At 40.2% G+C, this 23,083-nt stretch overlaps 1 protein-coding gene across 3 annotated transcripts in view; it reads left to right on the top strand.

The window, feature by feature from the left end:
• Positions 1-23,083, top strand: part of LOC149315734 (dolichyl-diphosphooligosaccharide--protein glycosyltransferase subunit 2-like) — a 45,492-nt gene that overhangs the window by 17,353 nt on the left and 5,056 nt on the right. For all 3 annotated transcript variants that reach the window (XR_016280393.1, XM_089513968.1, XM_089513969.1), the window contains exons 7-16: positions 3,461-3,637; positions 4,727-4,845; positions 5,339-5,444; positions 11,686-11,777; positions 13,274-13,388; positions 15,622-15,816; positions 16,960-17,046; positions 17,873-17,968; positions 18,554-18,629; positions 19,846-19,975. Coding sequence is in view for 2 of the 3 variants with exons in the window: in XM_089513968.1 (XP_089370094.1) it covers positions 3,461-3,637; positions 4,727-4,845; positions 5,339-5,444; positions 11,686-11,777; positions 13,274-13,388; positions 15,622-15,816; positions 16,960-17,046; positions 17,873-17,968; positions 18,554-18,629; positions 19,846-19,975 (1,193 nt within the window). In the remaining variant the exon portion in view is untranslated. The remainder of the gene's footprint in view (positions 1-3,460; positions 3,638-4,726; positions 4,846-5,338; positions 5,445-11,685; positions 11,778-13,273; positions 13,389-15,621; positions 15,817-16,959; positions 17,047-17,872; positions 17,969-18,553; positions 18,630-19,845; positions 19,976-23,083) is intronic.

The raw sequence follows: 23,083 nt of genomic DNA, 5'->3' as shown, positions 1-23,083 counted from the left end.
AAATTGGTATTTGTTATTATAATGGTTGATCCAGAGCAAAGCAGGACTGTTAGAAGGATAGAATGGAATCCATAAACCTGTAATAACTGCCATTATTTAACCACTCTAGTAGTTGACACAGCAACAGTCTGTTCTTAGTTGTATAAAAATGTCAAGGTCATCTTGTTCTAGTATAGTAGCCATGTTATGCAGTAGTAGCAAAAACATGTCCTGTTTAAGGGTAGCAGTTGTCTAGAGGAGATAGTCCAAAAGAAAGGGCATAGGAAAAACCAGTCCAGGCTCATATCTAATGTGACTGAGGCAATTCAAAGTTGAAGCATGAGAGGCAGTATAGAAAGGGATGCAGGCTGACACAACTATGTCTTCAAATTCTAACACCATGGGAGACAATGGCCCTGTACAGACGGGCCTTGAAGCATGTACTGAGTACGTGCTTGGGTTGCCCGGGAGCGTCCTTTTCAGACACTCCCTAACCCTAGGACGTACTCAGTACGTCAAAATGGTGGCACCCTGTCTACATGGGCGCCACCATTTTGACGTAACGGCCGCATCGCGTCCAAACAGCGCTGTGCGGCCATTACGTCCTGGCGCTGTGTCAGGCCACTTGTGGCGGCCTAACTGCGTCGCAGGAAGGAGCTCTGAAATGGAGCTCCTTCCTGGAGGGCGCCTCGTTTCCATGGCAACTAGATTGCCACGGGAACGGCGCCAGGGGGAAAGGGGCTGAGTGGCCCCTTTCTCCCCTAGCTGTGGCTCCCGGGGTGTCCTGGGCATGAAGCCCCAAGGACACCCCTTTTCGGGACCAGGGAGGAGCAGCATTTTGCCACTCCTCCCTGGTTCTGAAAAGCGCCGTATTGGGGCATTTGGGCTGCCACTGTGGCTGCTCTGGCTCCAATATGTTGTGCAAAGGGGCGGCTGCAGCCCGCCCCAAATGGGCGGTCTTTATCCTTCCAATGAGACTGTAACTGAAGTCCAATGCTAGTCAGTGGGTAACCAAAGAGAATAATGAGGGAACCAAGCCACTCACCTGGAAGCTATAGAGCAAGGAACGTCAAATAAGATTACTTGGAGATTTTGGAGCAGTTGTTTGCAACAAAGGAATGGCCTTGGCTGTGCTAATTTACAACTATTTATAAATGACTGCAATTGATGTAAATACCACAGCATCTTGTTTTTAAGGCCAGCCAAGTTTTTTTTCCTGCTCTTGCAGCTAATGTTTCAGCCTCCAGTGCTCAAAGGGATGAAGTGGTTCAGTGTCTGGCTCTTGGTCTTCAGGAGCTACATGGGATGCTCTGGGTTCCACTTCTGAATAGTTCAAGGCAGGGCTGCCATCTTCCTCAGGCTCCAACTGGAACCTTTTGCCCTGGCTGTTTTGTTCTTCATCCCCATTTGAGGAGGCCTCCCCCAGGTAGGGCGTGACGAAACTTGAAGCCACAGTGTAATTCAGAGTTCATCTGCACTTGTATTTGGGTTTGATGTGCATCTTCAGTGTATATTTCCGGCTTCTCTCTTCATGCAGCAGTCTCTTTATAGTTCCTCTACAAAAAAGTAAAATGGAAAAAATAATAAAAGGTGTATCAGTGTTTTAAAGCATGCCTAGAAAGGTTGAAAAAATATCCATCTGTGCATTCTACTGATTTGAGCATAATAGAAAGAAGATAAAAACACTTTTTGATTAAACTCAAAAGTCCCAGCTTGGTTGTCTCTAGGAGCCTTGCCAGGAGAAATGAGTATCCTTTTGCTCATGCTCGGCAGCAATTGGTATGGAAAAGCATACAGTACTTCCTCTGCTACTGGAGGGAGTACATGTCTGTTGTAGCATTGATAGCTTCTTCCCCAATCAACTGAAGTCTTCCTGACCTGGAAATGTCACAAGTGATGACGTTAAAGTCATAGTGACAGGATGTTAACAATTTTTAAAAGAAAGATTAGGAATTTCAGGTAAAAACCCTGATAAAATTGGGGCTGAACCTTTGCTGACCTGATAATATGGAAGTTGATTAAAATTATTTATAGAGCTCTTATGTGTCACCCACTGGGTTATGATTATATTTCCCCCCTATAGATTAAAATCTTAATCACCAGATTATTTCTTTGAACTGAAAATTTAAATAGTTCCTAAGATCTCTAATTAGCAATAGAAATGGTAATGGACTGGAAGGGCCCCCAGGTTATGGATGGGACCACTCACTGCCCTGTTTTAAGAATATTGCTGCAAAATAAACTTGATATAAAAACACATTTTATGCTGTTGTGTTTTATGCTGAAGTGACAGATTGACAGACTGTGGTGAAAAAACAAACTGCAGAATTGGTACAATTAAAGATAATTGTTCAGTGGGAATTATAAATTATGTTGTCAAGAAGGGGGACGTTATACATGTGCCTTATTTTCTTACAAAAAATAGAAGAACTGTGATTATTTTAAAATGATTAAAGCTATGCCTTTTTTCAAATTTATTTTTATAGTGCTGTCCATGTATAGTACTATACAGTGGTTTGAGGAGTTCTCAGATCAGCTCTGGGGATTGTAGGGCAGTATCTGAACTCCCTCCTGTGTGCAGACATTTGACATTGTGTGCTGCATTATGAGGTGAGCTCATGTCACTAATCCCAGCTTCTGCCAATTTAGCAGTTTGAAAGCATGCAAATGTAAGTAAATAGATAGATACCACTTCGGTGGGAAGGTAACATCCTTCGGTGCAGTCATGCCGACCACATGACCACCTAAGTCGTCTTCTGACAACGCTAGCTCTTTGGCTTAACAACATAGACGAGCACAGCCCCCTACAGTCAGTTACAACTAGACATTCATGTCAAGGGACTACCTTTACCTTTATTTTTTTTATAAAGGTGATAATGATATTTCTGAATAAAAGAGAATTGATCCCAAAGGTTCTGAAATTATTTACTGAACTCCAGTTTAAAAATGCACTAATTCCATGCCACATTTCCTGAAACCACTGCCATCTCTATCCTTATTTCTCCATCCCCCAGTGTTGCAGTAAAGTCAGATCTTGCACAGTCAAAGTGCCACAATGTTTTGATTAGTAGGGATGATGTCATTTTGTAACCCTCACTCAGGCTTCCCTGTCACTCTAAGCTAAGGTATGATCCTTAGCTACAATAGCCAGCAGTGAATGAATTTCCTCAACAATAGTCTGGTGTTGTTAAGTAACTGGACCCACTAGCTTCTTTTGAACTCACTTTGATGGCCTTGCTGTGAAAACTATGATGTTGCGCTCCTGTGCTTCATAATTTACCACTGCTCCTGCATCTTGGTCAGGCCCTCCCTCTACAGCCCAAACTAACAGAAGTGTGGAAAGTTCTGCGGTATGGTATAACCCTTCCTCCTTCTGGGTGGACTGGTTAATGTGGTCCATTTGTCTGGATGGATAAAATATTTGTCCTGCACCCAACCATCCTACATAAGGATTGATTCTGTGTTTTCTTTTTCCTTTTAGGATCAGATCATCCAGCTGGTGAATGCAATTTTCAGCAAGAAGAACTTTGAGATTCTTTCTGAAGCTTTCAGTGTGGCTTGTGCTGCAGCTTGCCTTTCACAAAATAATTATCATTTGCCAGTCATTGCAGTCCCTGAGGGACCTGCTGCTGTTTCTCACCATCAGACCATTCTCAAAGTGAGTTGTTGCACTGGGATCTGTTCTGCTCATGTGATCCTTAATCCACTGAGGCTGATTATTCAAACAGCTGCAGAGAGCGGATAGCTCTGAAACTGGATTTTAAACTAGGGATTATCAACTTCTGCCTTCCGCAACCTGATGTTGACAGCTCCTACTGTGGAGGTGGCATGTCCATCAAAAGGTTCAGCATATCAGGTGCCAGGCTTTCTTTTGACACCATACTTGCTATTTTGGCAATAGAATCTATGGCCTGTTAAAGACTTCCAAAATAAGGCTGCTTCAGGTCTCTTTGGAGGTATGCTGTTTAAATGATGCATGCATCCGAAGAATCTAGAAGCTGCACCAAAGCTGCACGCCAGTGCTTAGGAATGGAGTGTGGCTTTGGCGTGACCTCCGGACTCTTAGGACCCATGCATCATTTAAATAGCATACCTCCAAAGAGACCCGAAGCAGCTTTATTTTGGCAGTCTGTAACAGGCCTATGTGATCTGTAATAGTGCATCATACCTGCTAAGGAAGATTAGGGACAGACAAAGGAAAAGAGAATATTTTAGAACACATCCCACCCCTGTGGATGGGCAGAAGGTAAATCTAGATCTCATTAGATTTTAGAGTGATTTGCAGTAAATTGTTAAGTATTTCTCACTCCCAATAGTTTAGAAATACAAATAACATCTTGACTGACCTGCCCATAACTATGCTTCTGAAATGAAAGTTTGGAGTAAATAGAAGTGAAGTTTTATGTTTATAAGTACTACAAGATCTGTTACTCAAAATATGGTTCCTGAGTTCAGAATTTAGTTCCAAATTTGTCTTTTGCAAAAGAGCAATATCTTGTTGGATCTTGGGATTCTAGTGAAAAATTAAAGTAGACCCAGAGTCTATCCTCTAATGAAAAAGAGAATGAGAAGGTAATCAAATGTTACCCTTTGGCAGTTGCACACAGAGATCAATGGAAGGGAATAAAGTATTCTGAATGTTGGATCTTCCACTGGTTTTGCCTCTTACTAGGGTTTCTGTCTGGTTGATAGCTTTTGGGTGTTGCCTTAGTATACTTTAATCTTACAAATCTCTTTTATTCCTTAGCTCCAGGTGACAAATGTTATGTCACAGCCACTGACTCAAGCAAGTGTGAACTTAGATCATGCAAAATCTGTTGCTACTAAAGCCACTGTCCTCCAGCAGTCTACCTTTTCCCTCACTGGGTAAGAAGTTGTTCTATATAAATTATGGGATGTATAAAGTAGAGTATCTATTCTGAATCTAGAATTGGGAAAGGATGAGGGAGATTGAAGATACGCATAACAATATCACTCTGCTGATCTTGCAAAATACTTGATTTCTGTTTCAACAGTTAAGATTTGATGCTAGCTATTCCACCAACAGTTGTGTTTGATGGCCTAATTATCATTTGGTGAATGGATTGACTAAGAAAAATTTAAAAATTAGAGACACCTTGCATACAGCTTCAGTAATATTCATATATAGCTAGTAGTACCTGGCTCTGCCTTTTTGCTAATGGTAATTGAATCCTTGCAGCTGCACCTTTTTCTCTAAATGGTAGCATATTACTTTTTCTGTTGCCTTTCTCTTTGGGCTAATAAACAATCACTTTTGGCTTCTGATATCCTTTAATAATTGTTGAGCATATAGGCATTCAGATTCATGCAGTTTTACAGCTATTGTTTTTATTAACAGAGATATCTTTGAGCTAAACTTCATGAATGTCAAACCTGCCAGTGGATATTATGATTTTGCAATCAGTATTGATGGGGACAGTCGATTTATTGCAAACAAAGTTGAGGTGGGTATATGTTTTGAAAGGATCTTGAATCTGTAGCTGTCCATTGGAGCTATTCTTGTTCCTGTTATCTGAAATATGTTGTTATATATCAATTTATATCCTGCCCTTCAGTACCAGAAGCATTTATGAAATACAGTTTTAAACAATAATAATGAAAGTAAAAAGCAGCAACCGAAAAACATTTTCTGTCATCAATATAAAAGCCTGAAATATATTGGCCTGTCACTGAAAAAAAATCAGCGTACAGAGCCAATCTAATTAGGGGGAAATCCTTAACTGGGATACCATACCCACAGTTAGCACTCCCTTCATTTAAGATATCAAGGCATCTGAAAGCTTTAAAGATGACCCAAGCCTTTGGAAAATGTTGCTGGGACAGATGACAACCCAAGCTATGTTGGAGATGGTCCCTGGAAGTGAGCATGTGTTCCTCCTCCCCAAAGCAGGCTTTAGCCATATAGCTAGTTATGCGTCAAAATATATTGTAGCTAGTGCCAGACTATAGGGACTTTCTCAAAACTGAGGCTTCAAAGCCTGATAAAAAAGCATTCAGTAAACACCACCACCAAAAGTATTGCTCAGTGGCAGAACATGACTAGGGACCACATATATTGGGACAGGTACACCCTTGACTATGTTTATGATTTTATGTATAACTATAGAACCTTCTTAGGGAGTATTGTGGTTAGAGGTGATGCATGTTCAGCAGACTAGTGTTTGAACTTAAGAGCATTTGACATGTCTAATACCTTCTGGGCTAATTTTTCCTTCTGAAAGGGATGTGCATTTTGTGCTGTTTGCTAACAGTTATTCCCATCAAAAAATCAGGCGGGGAATTCCTATCAACTCCCCCTTTATTTTGAGGACTTTCAGATAACGTGTTTTGTATAGTACCTATCTCACATTTGGAAAAACAGAAAGGAGTAAGTTTATATTCAGAATTGTAATTGTATTTTATGGGTGATATAAAAATTATATTTTAATATTCTCTGTGAAACTTAAGGAACAGTCCTCAACACTTGGGTTTATTGCTCATGCCAACCTTGACAGGCAGAATCCTCAAAATTCCAAACCGTTATGACTATTGATTCCTACTCCTCCTTTTAAGTTTTCTGCCTTCCCAGCCAGTCAGTTAAGCCTTCTGCGTATAAGCAGTTTGGGGAGGGTGAGACAGTGATAAATATTAAAAATGTTGATCAGCAAGCAATTGAGCAACAAGTTCCCGAGTCAAGATTGGAGTCACTTCTAAAAAAGATTTTCCTCTCATCTAGTCTCTGCAGTAGCGAGTAATCCCAATAAAAGAGAATGAATCAGAGCCATGGCACACTAGTCTCTGCAGTAGCAAATAATCCCAGTAAAAGAGAATGAATCAGATCTATGGCACATCAGTCTCCACAACAGTGGGGAATCCTGGTAAAAGTGAACAAATCAGACCCAAAACAAGAGAAAATTCTTCCAGTCCTCATTTTGAAATAGGAAGCTCAGCCTATAAGAAAAAGGCTCCAAGAAAGGAGCCATCCAGTCAAATCCAAGTGTTGCCCAACAGGGGGCTGAGTCTGACAGCAGTTTATAAACGTGTCTTTCTGATAAGCAGTTGTTAGACTGGGTCACAGATGGCCAGCAACATCAAGGCAGCAAGGGATATATTCCCTATCGTTCACTGTTCCCAAATGCAATGGGAGGAACAGACCAGTTCTGGATCTAGAATTTCTCAATGGGTTTATCCAATACACGGGGTTCGGGAGAGACTTCAGTCACCATTTTGGACAATTTAGAATTGGACAATTACTTAATTTCTGTGGATTTGAGGAAATCATAGTTACATTTCTAATGTATCCAGATTGCATGGAGTTCCTCTGTTTGAAATACAAGGGACATCACTTCCAATTCAGATACCTTCTGTTTGGTCTAGCTTTGGCCCCAAGGGTTTTCACCAAGGGTTTAGTGCAAATAATAACATATCTGAGGCAACAACAAGCATATAATAATAATAATATGATTTATTTATATGCCGCCCAATCACTGGGAATCTGGGTGGCTTACAACAGAGGGGATAAGAGACGGTTCCCTGCCCTCAGGCTTACTATCTAAAAGACACGACACAAAAGGAGAAGGGAATGGTGAGGGGGGAAGGGGATCAGGTCCAGCAGTTCTTCTCTCCCTCTGAGGCCTGGACCAAGGCAGATGGACCAGAGGGAGGGCTCTTCTTCTTCAGCCTAACCCTGATAGAGCTGGGCCAGACTAATTCCCTCCCTCACAGGCCGAAAGATGACAGTTATGGAGGGAGGAGCCTCTTTCTTCAGCCTAGCCCTGATGGAGCTGGGCCGAAAGAAGACAGTTATCTTTTTCAGCTGATTAATACACAAATTATTTGCATAACTTTGAAGTAGATAATGAAGGCATTGAGGTAGTCAGACATTTTCCTATATTCTGGAGACAGCAGTTAAGAAAGCAGAAGACTAGGACTTGGAAAGGACAGCTGTGCAGGAACTAGACAAGATCCTGAAGTCTAAAGATATATGATTTGATTCCAAACTCAGGATTGTCCATGCCATTGTATTTCTAATATCTGTGTATGATTATGAATGTTGTACAGTGAAAAAGCTGATAGGAAGAAAATCAACTTGAAATGTGGATTAGGTCCAGATTTCAGTTTGCTGGAGGAAAGTTCTGCAGAATTCCCTGCAATGCTAAAAAGATAAATAAGTGGGTTTTAGGGTAAATCAAGGCCAACCTCTTCCTAGAAGCAAAGATAACTAAACTAAGACTATCGTACTGTGGATATATCATGAGAAAACATGACTCACTAGAAAAGACAATAATTCATAGAAAGCTACAAGGCAATAGTAAAAAGGAAGATGGCATTACAGGTGGATAGACTCAAGCAAGGAAGCCATGGCCCTGAGTTTGCAAGACCTAAGCAGTGCTGTTGACACAGTGACATGGAGGTCTCTCATTCATACAATCACCATTGTTCAAGGTTGATCCGAGGCTGTTAACAACAACAAAGCTTACTTGAAAGCAGCACATGTGAAAATGATCAAGTAGACCACTAATCCTCTTTTGCAGACCCTCCCACCCTGAGGGCTGCCATTAGCAACAGAACAATACACTTGCAAATCACTCCTGCCTTTCCAGGTTACACAGTATATGTACCCAACTCCTTTCCAGGCAAGCATTCTCTGAAGATGCCAGCCACAGATGCTGGCAAAACGTCAGGAAGAAACTCTTCTAGAACATGGCCAGATAGCCCGAAAAACCCACAAAAAACTAACCAGTACCTTGTTTTATTCTGTGAAATTTTTAGTTGGTCTCAATAAGGTCATGGTCCATTATGGATCATGTTGCTTTTTCTCAAGAACTAGCCCAACTATCTTTTGACTGCCATTCTTCTCCAGTCTACCTTTCTAAAAGCATTGCCAAAGTCACAGCAGTGCTGATAACTAGAATCATGGAGGTTGGGGTAAGGGCATGTGTTCGTTCAAGCATTGTTTACCCTGTGTTACTTTTTTGCCCTTCAATTGTCTAATTAATTGAAAAATTAGCATTTAAGTCTTGCTGCTCACTTTGGAACAGCTAAAAGGAGCACTTGTTTACAGATGTTGACTTCTGCCATACATATCAAAATCAATGTGGTAATTGGAGTAATAATTTCTCTTGGAGCATTAGAGATGGTGCTGCTTAAACACTCTGGAAACATAAGTAGTGCTAGTGGCTGTACATTAATGCTGATGGCTTTGTATGAACCCAGCCTAAAAATAACCCACATTTTTCCTGGAGGAGGCTGTCAGGGAAGTTGCTTTTTAAAAGCTGTCATTAGTGTTAGTTATAATTAATTCATTACCTGGTGTGTGTGTGTGTGGGAAAAAGAGAGAGAGAGAGATTCTTTCTCATCCACATAGAAACACATGCACAAACCAAGTTGATGATAAGCATTACCAAATGCCTTTATCCCAGTGCTGTGCTAGAACTGGACTGTAATGAGAGGGATATTTCCAGTCTCAACAGGACAAAGGAGAACTTTACCATTTCAAAAGTTTAAAGGCTGCAACAGTATTTAAATTCTGTACATGTGGCCACTTGCATGTTATCTCTGATTTAAATCTGCATTGTTTGTCTGTCTCCTTGACATAATTATCCAAGGAGGCATCTAGTCAGAATGCATTCAGTCATACATTACTGTAAGATGTCTTTCCCCATCCCCAGTTGAAACTTAAATCACAAGGGGTGGGGGATCAGAACTGTTGTGTATTAAATAAGACTGTAGGAAAAAATACTATGTATACACTTTTTTCCAGATGAAGAAGTTGGTTGGTTCATCAGGAGACCCTTTGATTACACTTGAAGCTGGAAAAGATTTAAAATCCTGTCAGCCTGGTGTACTGGATTGAGTACTAGACAGTGAATCTGAAGACCACGGTTCAAATCTCAATTCGGCCATGGAAACACACTGGGTGTCTTTTATCAAGTCACACCTTTTCAGCATCAGCAAGGAAAAGGCAAATGCCCTCTAGACAAATCTTGCCAAGAAAACCTTGTGATAGGTTCACCTTAGAGCAGTGATGGTGAACCTTTTAGGGGCCATGTGCACAGACTAAAAGGTCTTCCAGCACCAGGTGTTACCCAGTGCTGGGGGTGGGACATCCACCCACCAGGGACTGGACTTCCACCCTCTGGTCGTCGGACTTCTGGGGTGGGTTGTCTCCCCCCCCCCCACGCTCTTGGGCCTTCAGCTGCCTCTTCAGTGCACCTGTTTCTCCACCTTCCTATGTGCTGTCCCTGGCCTTCAGCTGCCTCTGGAGAGACAACTAAAGGCCTGGGACAGCCAGGAAGGAGGAGGAACAGGAATACGCCTCTTCTGCCTCCTCCCTGCTACATGCTGGGGAAAATGGCTTTGTGTGCCATCTCTGGCACACGTGCCATAGTTTTGCCATCGCAGCCTTAGAGTCATCATAAATCACAAATGAGTTGAAGGTACACAGCAACATTTTTGTTACATCACATACATAAAAAGTATAGATTTTATTGTTCTAATGAAAACCCTATGAAATTCATGGGGTCTCCATAAGTCAATAGGCAACTTGAAGGCACAAACACAATGACCTGAGCTGTTCCCTGTGCTACCCTGAGAGACTTTTATTATTTTTAGCATCTGGGCCTAGGTTCAGTGGTGTGACTTTTGTTTTTGTTTTTATTGTTACAACAGCCCTCAATACATTCTGTTACTTTTTCCTACTGATATTCTGCTTTTGCTGTCATTCAGGAATTTGTTTTCTGGAGGCTCCATTATTAGTAAAATGATACAGAATGAATGCTGTTAAAATATTATGGACAGCTGAAAACTGAATCAAGTAGTAACAAAACTAGGTTGAATTTTCACTAAAACTTTCATTTAGCAATAGTACAGATATCTGGCAGCAATTATTCAGACCCTTACAGTGGTACCCCGGGTTACGAAATTAATTCGTTCCGCTGCCGCTTTCGTAACCCGGAAACTTTCGCTAGCCGAATAGCCCATAGGCGCTAATAGCGAAAGCCGCGATTTCGTGTGAAATCGCGCCGAAAAGCACCAAAATTTTTTTTCGTAAGCCGGAAAAAAAAACGTAACCCGGAACAGTTTTTTTCTTTGGGATTTTTTCGTATCCCGGGAATTTCGTAAGGCGGTGCTTTCGTATCCCGGGGTACCACTGTATTTTGTTCTAAAGAAACTGATTTTATTAATAATAATTTTCAAGTTGTTACTCATAATCTTTCTTATGATTTATCTCATGTATTACATCTTGTTTCTTTGTTCATTTTCATCCTGTAGTGTAGAGTATTTTTATCCTGATTTAGATTTAAAATCCTGTCTTTGCCTTTAGTATTTAGTTATGTTCTCTTTTCCATTTAGAAAGGAAACATGCTTCTAGATCCCATGATTGCATATAAAAAAGTGAAAATGTATTGCCAGCAGTATGACAACCAAAGAGTGTTTTGTAGCATTATTTGAATGGAAAAGAATTAATCTAAAAGACAGTGTGATGTAGTAGGTTGCATGTAAATTAGTGAAACCCAGATCTGAGATTCTCACACAGTTTAGAAGATTACTTTAATTTCATTGATTATGAATCATTATCTCTCAGCCTTTCTTCCTAGAGCATTTTCATGTGAAAAAAAACATTGTGCAAGAAGGGAGGACTCTCTATACCCTTTTGAGTCATATGCAGACACCATGACCTGTTGATTTTCTTCTTGTTTACAGCTGAAAGTCAAGGTTTCAACTGAAGTTGGCATTTCTAATGTGGATCTCTTTACTGTGGATAAAGATCAGAGCATTGCACCAAAAACTACCAGGTAAAATACTAGCAGGCACTACACAGTACTAAATGACAGCCATGTGCCTCCACGTCCTTTCTAGCTTTTTTACTGAACAAAGAATATCAGCTGATTCTTCAGCTGTCTTGGTTAACCTTGTTCTTGGCTGCCCTTGTTCCATGGGACACACAGACCAATGTTTATAACATTAAAGCTGCCAGCCCAATGCCAAGTTGCCACTGTCAACTTAGCCACTCAACTTTACAAAGAAATATTTGGGAGGGGGGAAGTAATGGCCACTGCTACTGCTACCCCCCTACATCATTAGTTTGTCTTACTTCCTTTGCCAAGTATACTAAGTGGTTTCAGTCTGCTCCACCAAGTCCCCTGGCTTTCCCTGCTCTCCATCAGTTAGGGCAACAAGGTTCCTCACTTGAACATGGATTCCCCACCACCATTCTTCATCCCCAGTTGGGGAAAACAGCATGTAAAGCTTTGTAGTGTTCACCCATTGTTTGCATGTGCTTTTTCTCCTTCCTTCCTATGCTGGGAATGGGGAGGAGGCTGGGTTTGCAGCCAAGGTCTGCGTGAAGGCATGAGCATGGGCATTACCCTGATATCATCAGGCCCGCAAAAGACTGTCAGGAGGGGATTCACCCCCACCACTTGCAAATGGTTTTTTACCTCATTTTAACTGGTTCAAAGACTGAGCACTAACAACCCCTTCTTCAGACATAGCTCTGTTTCAGCTCCTTGGGTGTTTGAGGTACTGATTTTTTTGGTGAGCAGTGTACTAGCTGAAAGGTGATTTTTCCCTGGTACACCTAGGTCTCTTTCCTTCTCTCCATTCCTCCTAAACTTTGCATGTACACAAAAATGTTGGACTCTGAAAGTCCCCTTTCTTGTGAAAGGTAGGCAGTTGACAGTTCATTGGCCTGGAGCTGTTTGTCCACCACCCTTTTACAGCAGCTGGGCTGGGTGGAACAGTATAACTGCCTTCTTTACAGCTGTCTTAGGAAGAGAAGGAAACTGCCCCAATTATTGATTTCCTGTAGCTGTCCTCTCCTTCAAAGGATAGCCAGTGTTTTGGGTTGAGACTTTCAGACTCACTTACTTCACAGTAGGCTGGTAACAATTGGCAGAGTTTGAAACATTTACTTTTTTGGACTACAACTCCCAGAAGGCCCAAGCTCTGGCACAAAGTAGGAAGCAGGTGATCTTGAGGACTAGAATGAGCCCTGGTGGCACAGTGGTTAAATTTCTGTACTGCAGCCACTCACTCACAAACCACACAGTTAGGAGTTCAACACCAACCAGTGGCTCAGGGTCGACTCAGCCTGACATCCTTCTGTGGTCGCTAAAATGAGTACCTAGCTTGTTGGGGGGCAATCGGCCTACACATTGTATACCACTTAGGGAGTGCTCAAGTACATTGATAAGTGGTATAGAAATGTACTTGCTATTGCTATAGACTAATTCCTTTAGCAAAATTTTACGTTTTCCCTGCCAAAGCAGCTGTTAACTTTTTCTCCCAGGGTCACTTATCCCGCCAAAGCCAAAGGATCCTTCACTGCTGACAGCCATCAGAATTTTGCCTTGTCCTTCCAGCTGGTCGATGTGAACACTGGAGCAGAACTCATCCCTCACCAGGTTAAGTGGCTCATATAATTATCATCTGCTTGTTGTCAATGGATATATCTTTGCAGGAAAACCTTTGGAAGGAGTCCCTGTAAGGCTTTAAAAACCATTCTAAATATTTCATTTTAGATTGGCTAGTAGGAACAATATTAAAGATAAATGTTTTTATTGAACTAGATTGTTTTGAGGTAGGGGATACAATTGATCATTTCTGCAGTTTGGTGATTCTAGCTCTCAAAAACATGACAAACATGAAAAATTAATAAACGAAAAGAAAAAACATGAATAAAAAAGATAGTTGCTGTGTGTCTGCCCATATGAAGGTGGTTTTTACCAATTTAGGCCACTCATTCAGCTAATTCATTACTTTCAAAGATGTTTACTGGATGAGGCCATAGCTGTTATGGGCACTGTTATGGGCATGTTTTGCATGTAGGAGGTGCCTAGTATAATCTCCATAATCATTAGTTAAAGGTTCTGGTGGGAAAAGAGTGGTAAAGAGCCTCTGCTTGTGACCTTAAAAGTTCCAGAATTAATCAAGAATCGATGATATCGTGTAAATGGAGCAATGGTCAGTTTGAATATAAGGCAGCTGTGTATGTTGATCTTCTCAAGCATGCGGCTTGAAATCATTTTATGTTGAGATTCCAGAGATTAAATATGCAAATCATTAATTTTCACTGGCCCATTACCCCGCTCCCCAGTGCTACAGGGTAGTGATGGAAAAAATATTCACTGTTGTTTGTGAATCTACATTTGGAAAACCTGGTTAAGAGGCATTACATAGAGGTAGGAATTTCATACATCCCGAAGTGTTTGGGGAAATTGTTGTCTGCAGAAAAATAATTGTTTCCATACCAAAAAAAAACCCCGAAGACCTTTTCGTACAGAAAAAAACAAAACTCGTTTCTTGATGCCTATGTGGATAATGTGTGTATATGTGTGAAACTTGCTGGATTTTGCAGGGGGAAAAAAACAATTTTGTACCAAATCCTTGAGGGTGGCTTTTTTGAAAGAGTATATTTGTCCGTATAAAAAACATTTTTGCGCAAAATCCCCATATTTTTTACATTAAAAAACTGCTTCCCTCCCCCCTGTACAAAATCAGTTGTTTTCCACACATAAAATAATTATATTTACATTTTGTATGTGTAAAAAATGTGAGTTTCTAAAAACAGTGGCTTTTGTGGGGGGAAATGTGATTTCTGGCACCCAAACTATGATTTTGGTGTGTGGGGGGGGATCCTCATTTATTTCTCCAGAGAATATTTTATGCACAGAATAATAACACTGTGGAATTTGCAAATTTGCAGGAAAGAAATACAGTTGGTCCTCTGTATCTCTCCTTCCCAGGATAGACAGTGCTTTGGGTTGGGACTTTCAGGCTCACTTACCTTACAATAGGCTAGTAACAATAGGTAGATGCAACCATCCATGGCTTGAAAATACTTTATTTAAATCCCAAAAGTCATTGTATAAAATGGGACTTGAACATCCATGGATTTTGGTGCCTGGACCCAAATCCCAGAGGATACCAAGAGCCCACTACATTTGTTTTCTCCCACATGTAAAGATGAAATAGTTGAATAATTACATCCCTACTGTAATACCATATTTTGACCCTGCATATTAACTATGCAGTTCACAAGCTAATCTTGGGGAAATATTAGTCTTGGTCTAAACCTATTTCAGCATAATTTGGCATCCACTTGGAAGTTTGCTTGTTGAATGTTGTGTGATGTATTACAAGCATGAAAGAAACTATATCACAATTATTCTTGAAATTACCAGAATGATCACATGATCTTAGCATTTTGCTAGGATCTCCTCATTAATTCCTTTTCTGAAAAATGGATATCTTGTGATAACAGCCTGCTTGCTGGCAACAATATGATATTCTAAGAATGGGATATAAAACAGAATGAGATATTATGCTTTTCCTGGTTTGGCCTTACATTTATTACTTGTTGGTGAGAATAATGGGCACAATCACTTGAAAAATGTTTTATTATTATTATTATTATTATTATTATTATTATTATTATTAACCTTTATTTATAAAGCGCTGTTTTGAGCCTTATAATTCATTCTATGCTCTAAAAGAAATATGTTTTCTCTTCTCCTTGAGCAGCAAATCATATACCACATTATCTCCTTTAAACTACCTGAAATAAGGGTTGTATTAAAAGCCTTGCCATGTTGTGCTGTTGGATACTTTAAAAAGTGTAATTGTCTCTTCTTGCAGACTTTCGTACGTCTTCACAATCAGAAGACTGGGCAGGAAGTGGTGTTTGTTGCAGAACCAGACAGCAAAAACATCTACAAGTTTGAGCTGGATACTTCTGAAAGGAAAACAGAGTTTGATTCAGCCTCGGGGACTTATACTCTTTATTTGATCATTGGTGATGCTACTCTAGAAAACCCAATCCTCTGGAACGTGGTATGTTGCAATAGTTGCACACTGCCTGCCTTCAGATAGAGCCAAATAACAACAGAAATTGGGGGCTAAATTACTATGTCAGATGTAACATAAAGAATCTAGCTTGACCCAGTTAACACATGCTTTTCCTACCAAAGGGAGAGGGAAGTAGGGATGGTTTCTCTAACAATCCAGCTGTCAGGACATATCGAAGTCATAGTCCAACACACCTAAGGTGGCAGCAAGTTTGTGGAAGTCTGTCTTTCTGTACTTCAGATTGGGAAACCCATGGCTTTTGAGCCAATCCCAGCAATTGTAGCCAGCATTGGGATTCTGGGAGTTTCAGTCAACGTCTTAAGGACCATATGATTCCCACCCTTGTACTGCTGAGATAAGTAGGGTCATTAGGATAAATATATTCTACCACATAATGTCACAATGTAGCATGAGATCTTCTTACTGTCATCTTGGTCTCATTATTCCCCCAAGTGAAGTATGATTGTTTAAAACTGTCATACTCTAAACTTTCAGCTACTTTTTTATGTGTAAGAAAATTGTCTCGCTTTATTGCTGGATTTTTTTTTCTTGCTTAGATATAAAATAATAAAAAAATATATTCAAGGGCAATTCCAGATTTACCAAAAAATGGTCTGACAACCATTTGGGTAGCTCATTTTATTTTTATTTTTTAAAAAGTTATGTGGCATTTCCACTTACTAATGAAGAAGGAGATGATGGAATAACTTTCAAGTTGAGAAGTTGCCCAATATAAATCCATATCATGACATTATGCCTAGCAAGATCCAGTGCCTAAATTCAGTCTTTTGAATTGAGAGAGGCCATTGTATGCAACATAAGCTGAAAATGAATGCACACTGCACAGAAGGACTTCCTAGTGCTGGAAAAAGAAAAGAATCAATGACAAGTCTTTTCTTTTGAAATGCTTCTACTCTCACAGGTTTGCATTAGCACACAGATAATCTCTCTCTCTCTCTCTCTCTCTCTCTCTGTGTGTGTGTGTGTGTGTGTTTATACCAACTGGCAGTGTGTGTGTTGCCTGGGAAAAACAAACATATTCTCAGCATAATTATATAATGTCACATATTAACCAAATGTAAATAAACTGTCTAGAGTAGTTTCACTTAGGTATAACATTTATTTCAGGCTGACATTGTCATAAAATTCCCAGAAGAAGATGCTCCATCCACAGTCCAGTCAAAAAGTCTTTTCACTCCAAAACCGGAGATACAGGTACAGTCCAGGGAATAAGTTGCCAGCTTTGCTTTACTTTTCTTTTTACCTTTCTTGTGGAAGTTGTTTTCAAATTTCTCTGGCCATACAGATACTTTTTTTAAATAAGCCTAAATACATTTATAACTAGAGGTTCCAAATAATTTAACATTGTTATATTGTGTTGTATTTTCCCTCCCTACATCTCCCAGGATTCCTAGATATTCACATTGTCCCATGTGTGAGTTACTTGAGGCACCACCTTTTTGCATCAAGTATTTACATTCTTTTGTTGGACATGCAGAGTTTCTGGTAATGCAGTTTCCTCACATAGTGAAAGGGAAAGAGGAATGAAACTACTATTCTTACGTTGAAATTTGAAAGCATGCCCTTGATTCCTGGGTGAGGACTCAGTCGGCACCAGCTCAGGATGCCTTATTTCCTTTTTAGTTCTTCTTTCTGTTCTCTACACATAAAAACTCCAGCACTTTGGCTGAAAACCACATGAGATGAATGGGCACAGTTATCTACTCTTCATATACAGGGAATATAAAATATAAAATTGTCGTGCACTTAAAAATAATTTGCACCTACTACCTTTTGGACAGCTTCCAAGATTGGTGATGTTTTATAGTAATTTCTTGCCTAAACGTGACAATGAAAAGCTACTGTCGTGGGAAAAAGAAGCTGTTATGTGTGGCTTAACAGCAAAGTCTGAACCATAAAGCTGTGAATTCCACAAGATAGAGTCCAGAGTTGTGATAAAATGAAGGGTAGCTATCTTAATTCGGAGTTTTCTGTCTACCTACGGAAATGATCCATTTTCTCTGAACTCTTTTTTCTACAGCACCTATTCAGAGAACCAGAGAAGAGGCCTCCCACTGTGGTATCTAACACATTCACAGCCATGATACTCTCCCCACTGCTTTTGCTTTTTATCCTGGTAAGTCTCTTATAGCCAAACCAGTATATACCTTCCAGTCAGTGCCGATACCAGGATACTATGAGGTTGAAAGCTGAGAGAAGTAAAGATTAGGACCACAGGGACAGGGCAGTGCAAGGGTATGGCTAGAGATTCAAGGAGCTGTGTCAATTTTTATGTTACATGGTTGCCATAAGTTGACAGGTGACTTGAAGACACATGCACATAAACACATGGCTTTGTTGTCAGTGCCAATAAAACATCTAAGCAACATACTTCATGTCTAAATCTCTCACCCTCCCAAATTCTTGCCTCCGTGTGAGTTTCCCCAGTTTTAGGTATTCACCAATGAGACTTTCCAATAAAGGTTTACAGCTCTTATGCAAACAGTCATTTTGAACAGAATTGATTGTAAAATCTGGTACACTTGATATGGTGTGTGTGAACTACATATGCAGATGTGCATACACAAAGATACATACATGTGTGCATAATTAGAAGCCTTTCTTAAGTTGGCAGACTTCTTTATTTCTGAAAGAGTCCGTTTAATCTTGGTTTCATTGTCCATTGGTCTTTTTGTTTAATGTTTGCTTTGTAACATTTCAGTGGGTAAAGATCGGAGCCAACATTTCCAACTTTAGCTTTGCTCCCAGCACCATTATATTCCATCTGGGTCATGCAGGTAAGTGCCAGAGAGATTCCTCCCCGTTTATATTTTACCACATAAGCTCTGAAGCAAGAGCCTGATGACAAATGAGCTGACAACCTATTAACTATAATGGGTATAATAGTGCCTTTTGTCCTCCCCCCACCCCATCTTGTAGAATTATTCGTCTGCTGCTGAACACATGTTGCCCATCAGTTAAACAGCTTCCATTAGACTGGGCTTCTCTTGCTTCCATTTAGGTACATTTCATAGCACAGAATGTTCTTTTTGGTGGTTTAACTTCTGGCGTGTGTGCGTGTGCACGTGCACACACATGCACATAGTGTGTGTATAGTATTTCTGAAAATAGGAGGCCTGTGAGATTCTGTCTCATGTCCCTTTTTTATTGTACTTAGAGACTGTATAAAATGCCTAGGTTTCTCTGCCACAAGTTTGGCTAAAGATTACTGTTGTCTTGTTGCTTCTCTTGTTATTGCCCTTGTGTTGCTTTACCGTCATGGTACTAAATTCTCTGACCCAGAAACATAGAAATGTGTAGTGGCCTGGAATGCATCCTCTACTACTTCAAAATCCTGCAAATGAATGTTTTCTTTCACTATCTCCATAGCTTCATGTTTTCACGATGAAATGGATAGCCACTGCCACTCTTGTTTAGAAGCAGTAAATTAGTATTTATTGAGTTCTTTAACCAACTAAATGGCAGATTAAAAGTTGTATGAAGCTTGTATGATTTTTCTTTAGATGTAGATGTTCAGAGTATATACTGGGTTAGATTTACCCTTAGACAGTGTCTGTATTGAAGAAAAGAAATATTCCTGCCCCATTTCTGCACTGAACTGTTTAGGTGATGAACTGGGCCAAAACAGGCAGAACACAGCTTCAGTTCACACTCCAGGGTGATTCTCAGGAGTAAAAAGAGTCCTCATATGTCCCAAATCAGGTTGGAAACTGAATCCTGACTGTGCATCAGAATGATATTTCTCTCTTTCTCATATAGTCTTGTGGGTCTTGCACTCTCTCTTCTTCTCAGTTTATGGTAAATGATTGCAATTTTGGAATCTGGAGTAGTCTTGCAATATAGATTCACAGTTGCCTCCATGTAGTCCAAAAAGTAATGGAAACTGAGAACTGGTATGCATTTATTCTACACTGCCTTTGCTATGAGTGTTGTTTATGCTCCATCTTTTCAAACCCAGTTTCACCATCTATTGTGTCTTTCTTTTCTTAACAGCTATGTTAGGACTCATGTATGTCTACTGGACACAACTCAATATGTTTCAGACCCTGAAGTACCTGGCTATACTTGGCAGCATTACCTTCCTAGCAGGCAACAGAATGTTGGCACATAAAGCTGTGAAAAGGTGAGAAGACAAAAGTGGATATTACAACAATCTTTCTTCTTGGAGAAAGTGAACAGAGGGCAGCAGAGAAAAATTGGATTGTGTGATATTAGGAAGAAGTCTTATGCAGAATTGTGTTCCCATATTCTGTGGTGTATCTCCTCTTAGTGGTGGGCATCTTGGCTTTGCATTCTCACTACTCTTTCTGGCTTGTAACACTACTGGCTTTTAATTGAGGGTTTCCAAGTGATAAAGTAACTTCTGTATTGAGTCCTTTTTCTAGTACACTTAGAACAACCCTGGCATCCTCAGACACATCCAGTTCCAGACTCCTTTTTAAAAAGCAGCTGAGTATAGGAACAGTTATCTTAATTCCCACAAAACTCCCATCGTAGTGTTGCTCTGAAACATTGTGAGAAATCTAAGCAACTTCCACTGGCCCTGCATCAGAAACTTTTACAAGGCTGCTGCCCCTGCATTTTTTATGCTGAGAATCAGCAACTAAGATCATTGTCACTTAGAGTATCTAGAATCTTCCCCTCCTCCTCATTTTTAAACCTCTAAGAAAAAACGTAACCATATGGTCAAAAATGTTGATCATAAAACATTATTTTGGGAAGCACAGCATGTTGCAACCAGAAAAGTCAGTCATTCCCCTTACCTGCTGTACACTGGATGTTTTGGACTATAGTTCCTATGATAGCTATGGTGGCTGAGGCTACTGGGCATAGTAGTACAATAGATTTGGGGAATGAAAAGATCTGAGGGCCCATGTTGAGGACCATTTAAGAGAATTTTGTTTGTCATGTAAACACCCCCTTGGAACTCTTTTTCTTCCCAGAAGGGATTTTGCTCTGACTACTTAAGTAAAGTCCATTGAGTGACAGTAGGAAAATATTATTTGTCTTAGTAAAATTTATAGTTTGTATTTTAAGACTGTTTTCTCTGTTGAATTTTTCTCTCCATTTTTACACAAATGTAAAGAATATACCCTTCAGATATTAGTGACTAGGCATGCTTCACAAGCTCCATGTGCATCCCACAGGGCATCCTTGTTCAACCTCCTCCAGATGTGCTGGAAAACTCAGAATCCCCAGGGCAGCATAATTATAATTTGATGGTTTCCAAGTTGGACAAGGCTGGCACAGGCTGTTGCTGCTTGTTTTCATAGCCAGCTTTTATTTTTCAGGTTGTCACATGCACTTCATAGGCATCACCTCAGATGCCACTTGATGTTCACCTGGACTGGTATACTTTTTCCTCTACAGTGGGAGTTCTGTTATGCCCTTAAAACTATTTAAAATGTTATCATCCTTTATTCATACAAGTGCTTCCAGGACCACATTTGTCACTTGGACAGAATTCATACCCGACTTCCTGCCCTCTTTGGAACTTCTCCATACATATACTAAAAGTGTGAGGGAGGGATGAGCCTGGTCCCATTCATTAATAGATACAGTGGACCCTTGTTATCCACTGGGGTTTGGTTCCAGGAACGCCCGTGAATAACAAAATCCATGTATGCTGAAATCCCATTAAATGCAATGGTATAGCAAAATGGTGTCCCTTATATAAAATGGGGAAATCAAGGTTTGATACTTGAAAGTTAAACTTTTTTTTAATATTTTCAAGCCGTGGATGCTTGTATCCGTATATAAAAAAATTGTGGATAAGGAGGACCAACTGTATATGTTTAATTTGGCATCTGGGATGCTTTTACATTGATGGTAATATATAAATAGGTGGTGGTGGTGTTGATGATGATGATAGCAACATCATAAATTGTATAATAATAAGCAATAGTAATGAATGTGATTGGGACCCTTGGCAGTCAGTCATTGCACCCAGTTGTACAGCTTGTCCAATCATGTGTCATGCACTTGAAGACATACCCCTTTGCAAATGTCACACTAAATGTACTTGTGGCAAGAACGTTGAGCAAGGAGTATGCTCGACTGCAAGCAGCAGTATAGTCCTGATGTCTCTTTAAGGTATTTATGTCAGAAGTGAGGAACCAATTTCTATAAATAGCTGTATGCCCTAAGGAGCAATCTCTCAGAAACTGCATGCTGGTGGTGGGTGAGGCTGAAGACAGTGGTAAGACAAAAGTAGATGTGTCCATCTATTTCTCTCTTCTTTTGCTGCGCTTCTCTCTTTCTACGCACCTAAGACGTTGCTGGGGAAGGGACAGATTCCTTATACAGTGAGCTAAACTGAATGCTTTTCTAGGGCCCTTGAAATTACTCCAAAGACTACATGGGATCAGTTCAAGGACCTCAGTTTGCCCACCCCTGGTTTATTGTGAGTGAGGAGAAGATTTGAAGAGGACTATGGACATGCCAAGAATCTTCATAGCCTGCTTTTTTACCTTCAGTTAGATTCAGTACAGTGGGTCCTTGGATTTGGTTCCAGGACCCCCCGTGGATAACAAAATCCGTGGGTGCTCAAGTCCCAGTAAATGCAGAGGCATAGTGAAATGGTATCCCTTATATAAAATGGCAAACTGAAGGTTTGCTTTTTGGAATTTATATATATTTAAAATATTTTCAAACTGTGGATGCTTGAATCCATGGATGCAGAGAACTAACTGTATATACATTTCCCAATTTGCTTTTAGTAGGAACATTAAGTTATTTATGAGAGCATTTCCATCTTTAGAAATTGTAAGATATACGGACAGCAGCTGTTAGGTGCCACTCTTAACCATACAGAGCCTGTTTGGTTTTCTGGTCTACTTAGAGCAGGGTTGGGGAATCTTTGGCTTTCTGGATACTTTGGACTTCAAATCCCTAAAGCCCCTGCTTGCATGGGATTATGGGAGCTGTAGTGCAAAATATGTTAAAGCCAAAGGATCTCTACCCCTGACATTGGTTTCCTAATAGCCTTATAGCAATAGCAGCTTCATTTGTATACTGCTTCATACTGAACTAAGCAGTCTCTAAGCGGTTTACAATTGTAAGCTAATTGCCCCCAACAAACTGGGTACTCATTTTTGTGACCTCAGAAGGATGCAAGCCTGAGTAGAGCTTGAGCCCTGGCTAGTATTGAACTCGTAGCCTTATGGCTTCCCAGTGTTAGCGGTAGTGGTAATAAGATGAGAAGCAGGCTTGAGTTTCTATTTCAGTTCTA

This window comes from Sceloporus occidentalis, unplaced genomic scaffold (assembly GCF_023333645.1).
Source record: "Sceloporus occidentalis isolate IW3139 unplaced genomic scaffold, rSceOcc1.0.p SCAF_3, whole genome shotgun sequence".
NCBI classification, from domain to species: domain Eukaryota; kingdom Metazoa; phylum Chordata; class Lepidosauria; order Squamata; family Phrynosomatidae; genus Sceloporus; species Sceloporus occidentalis.
The sequence above is the reverse complement of the archived record's forward strand: the minus strand, read 5'-3'. Positions and strand labels throughout refer to the sequence as shown.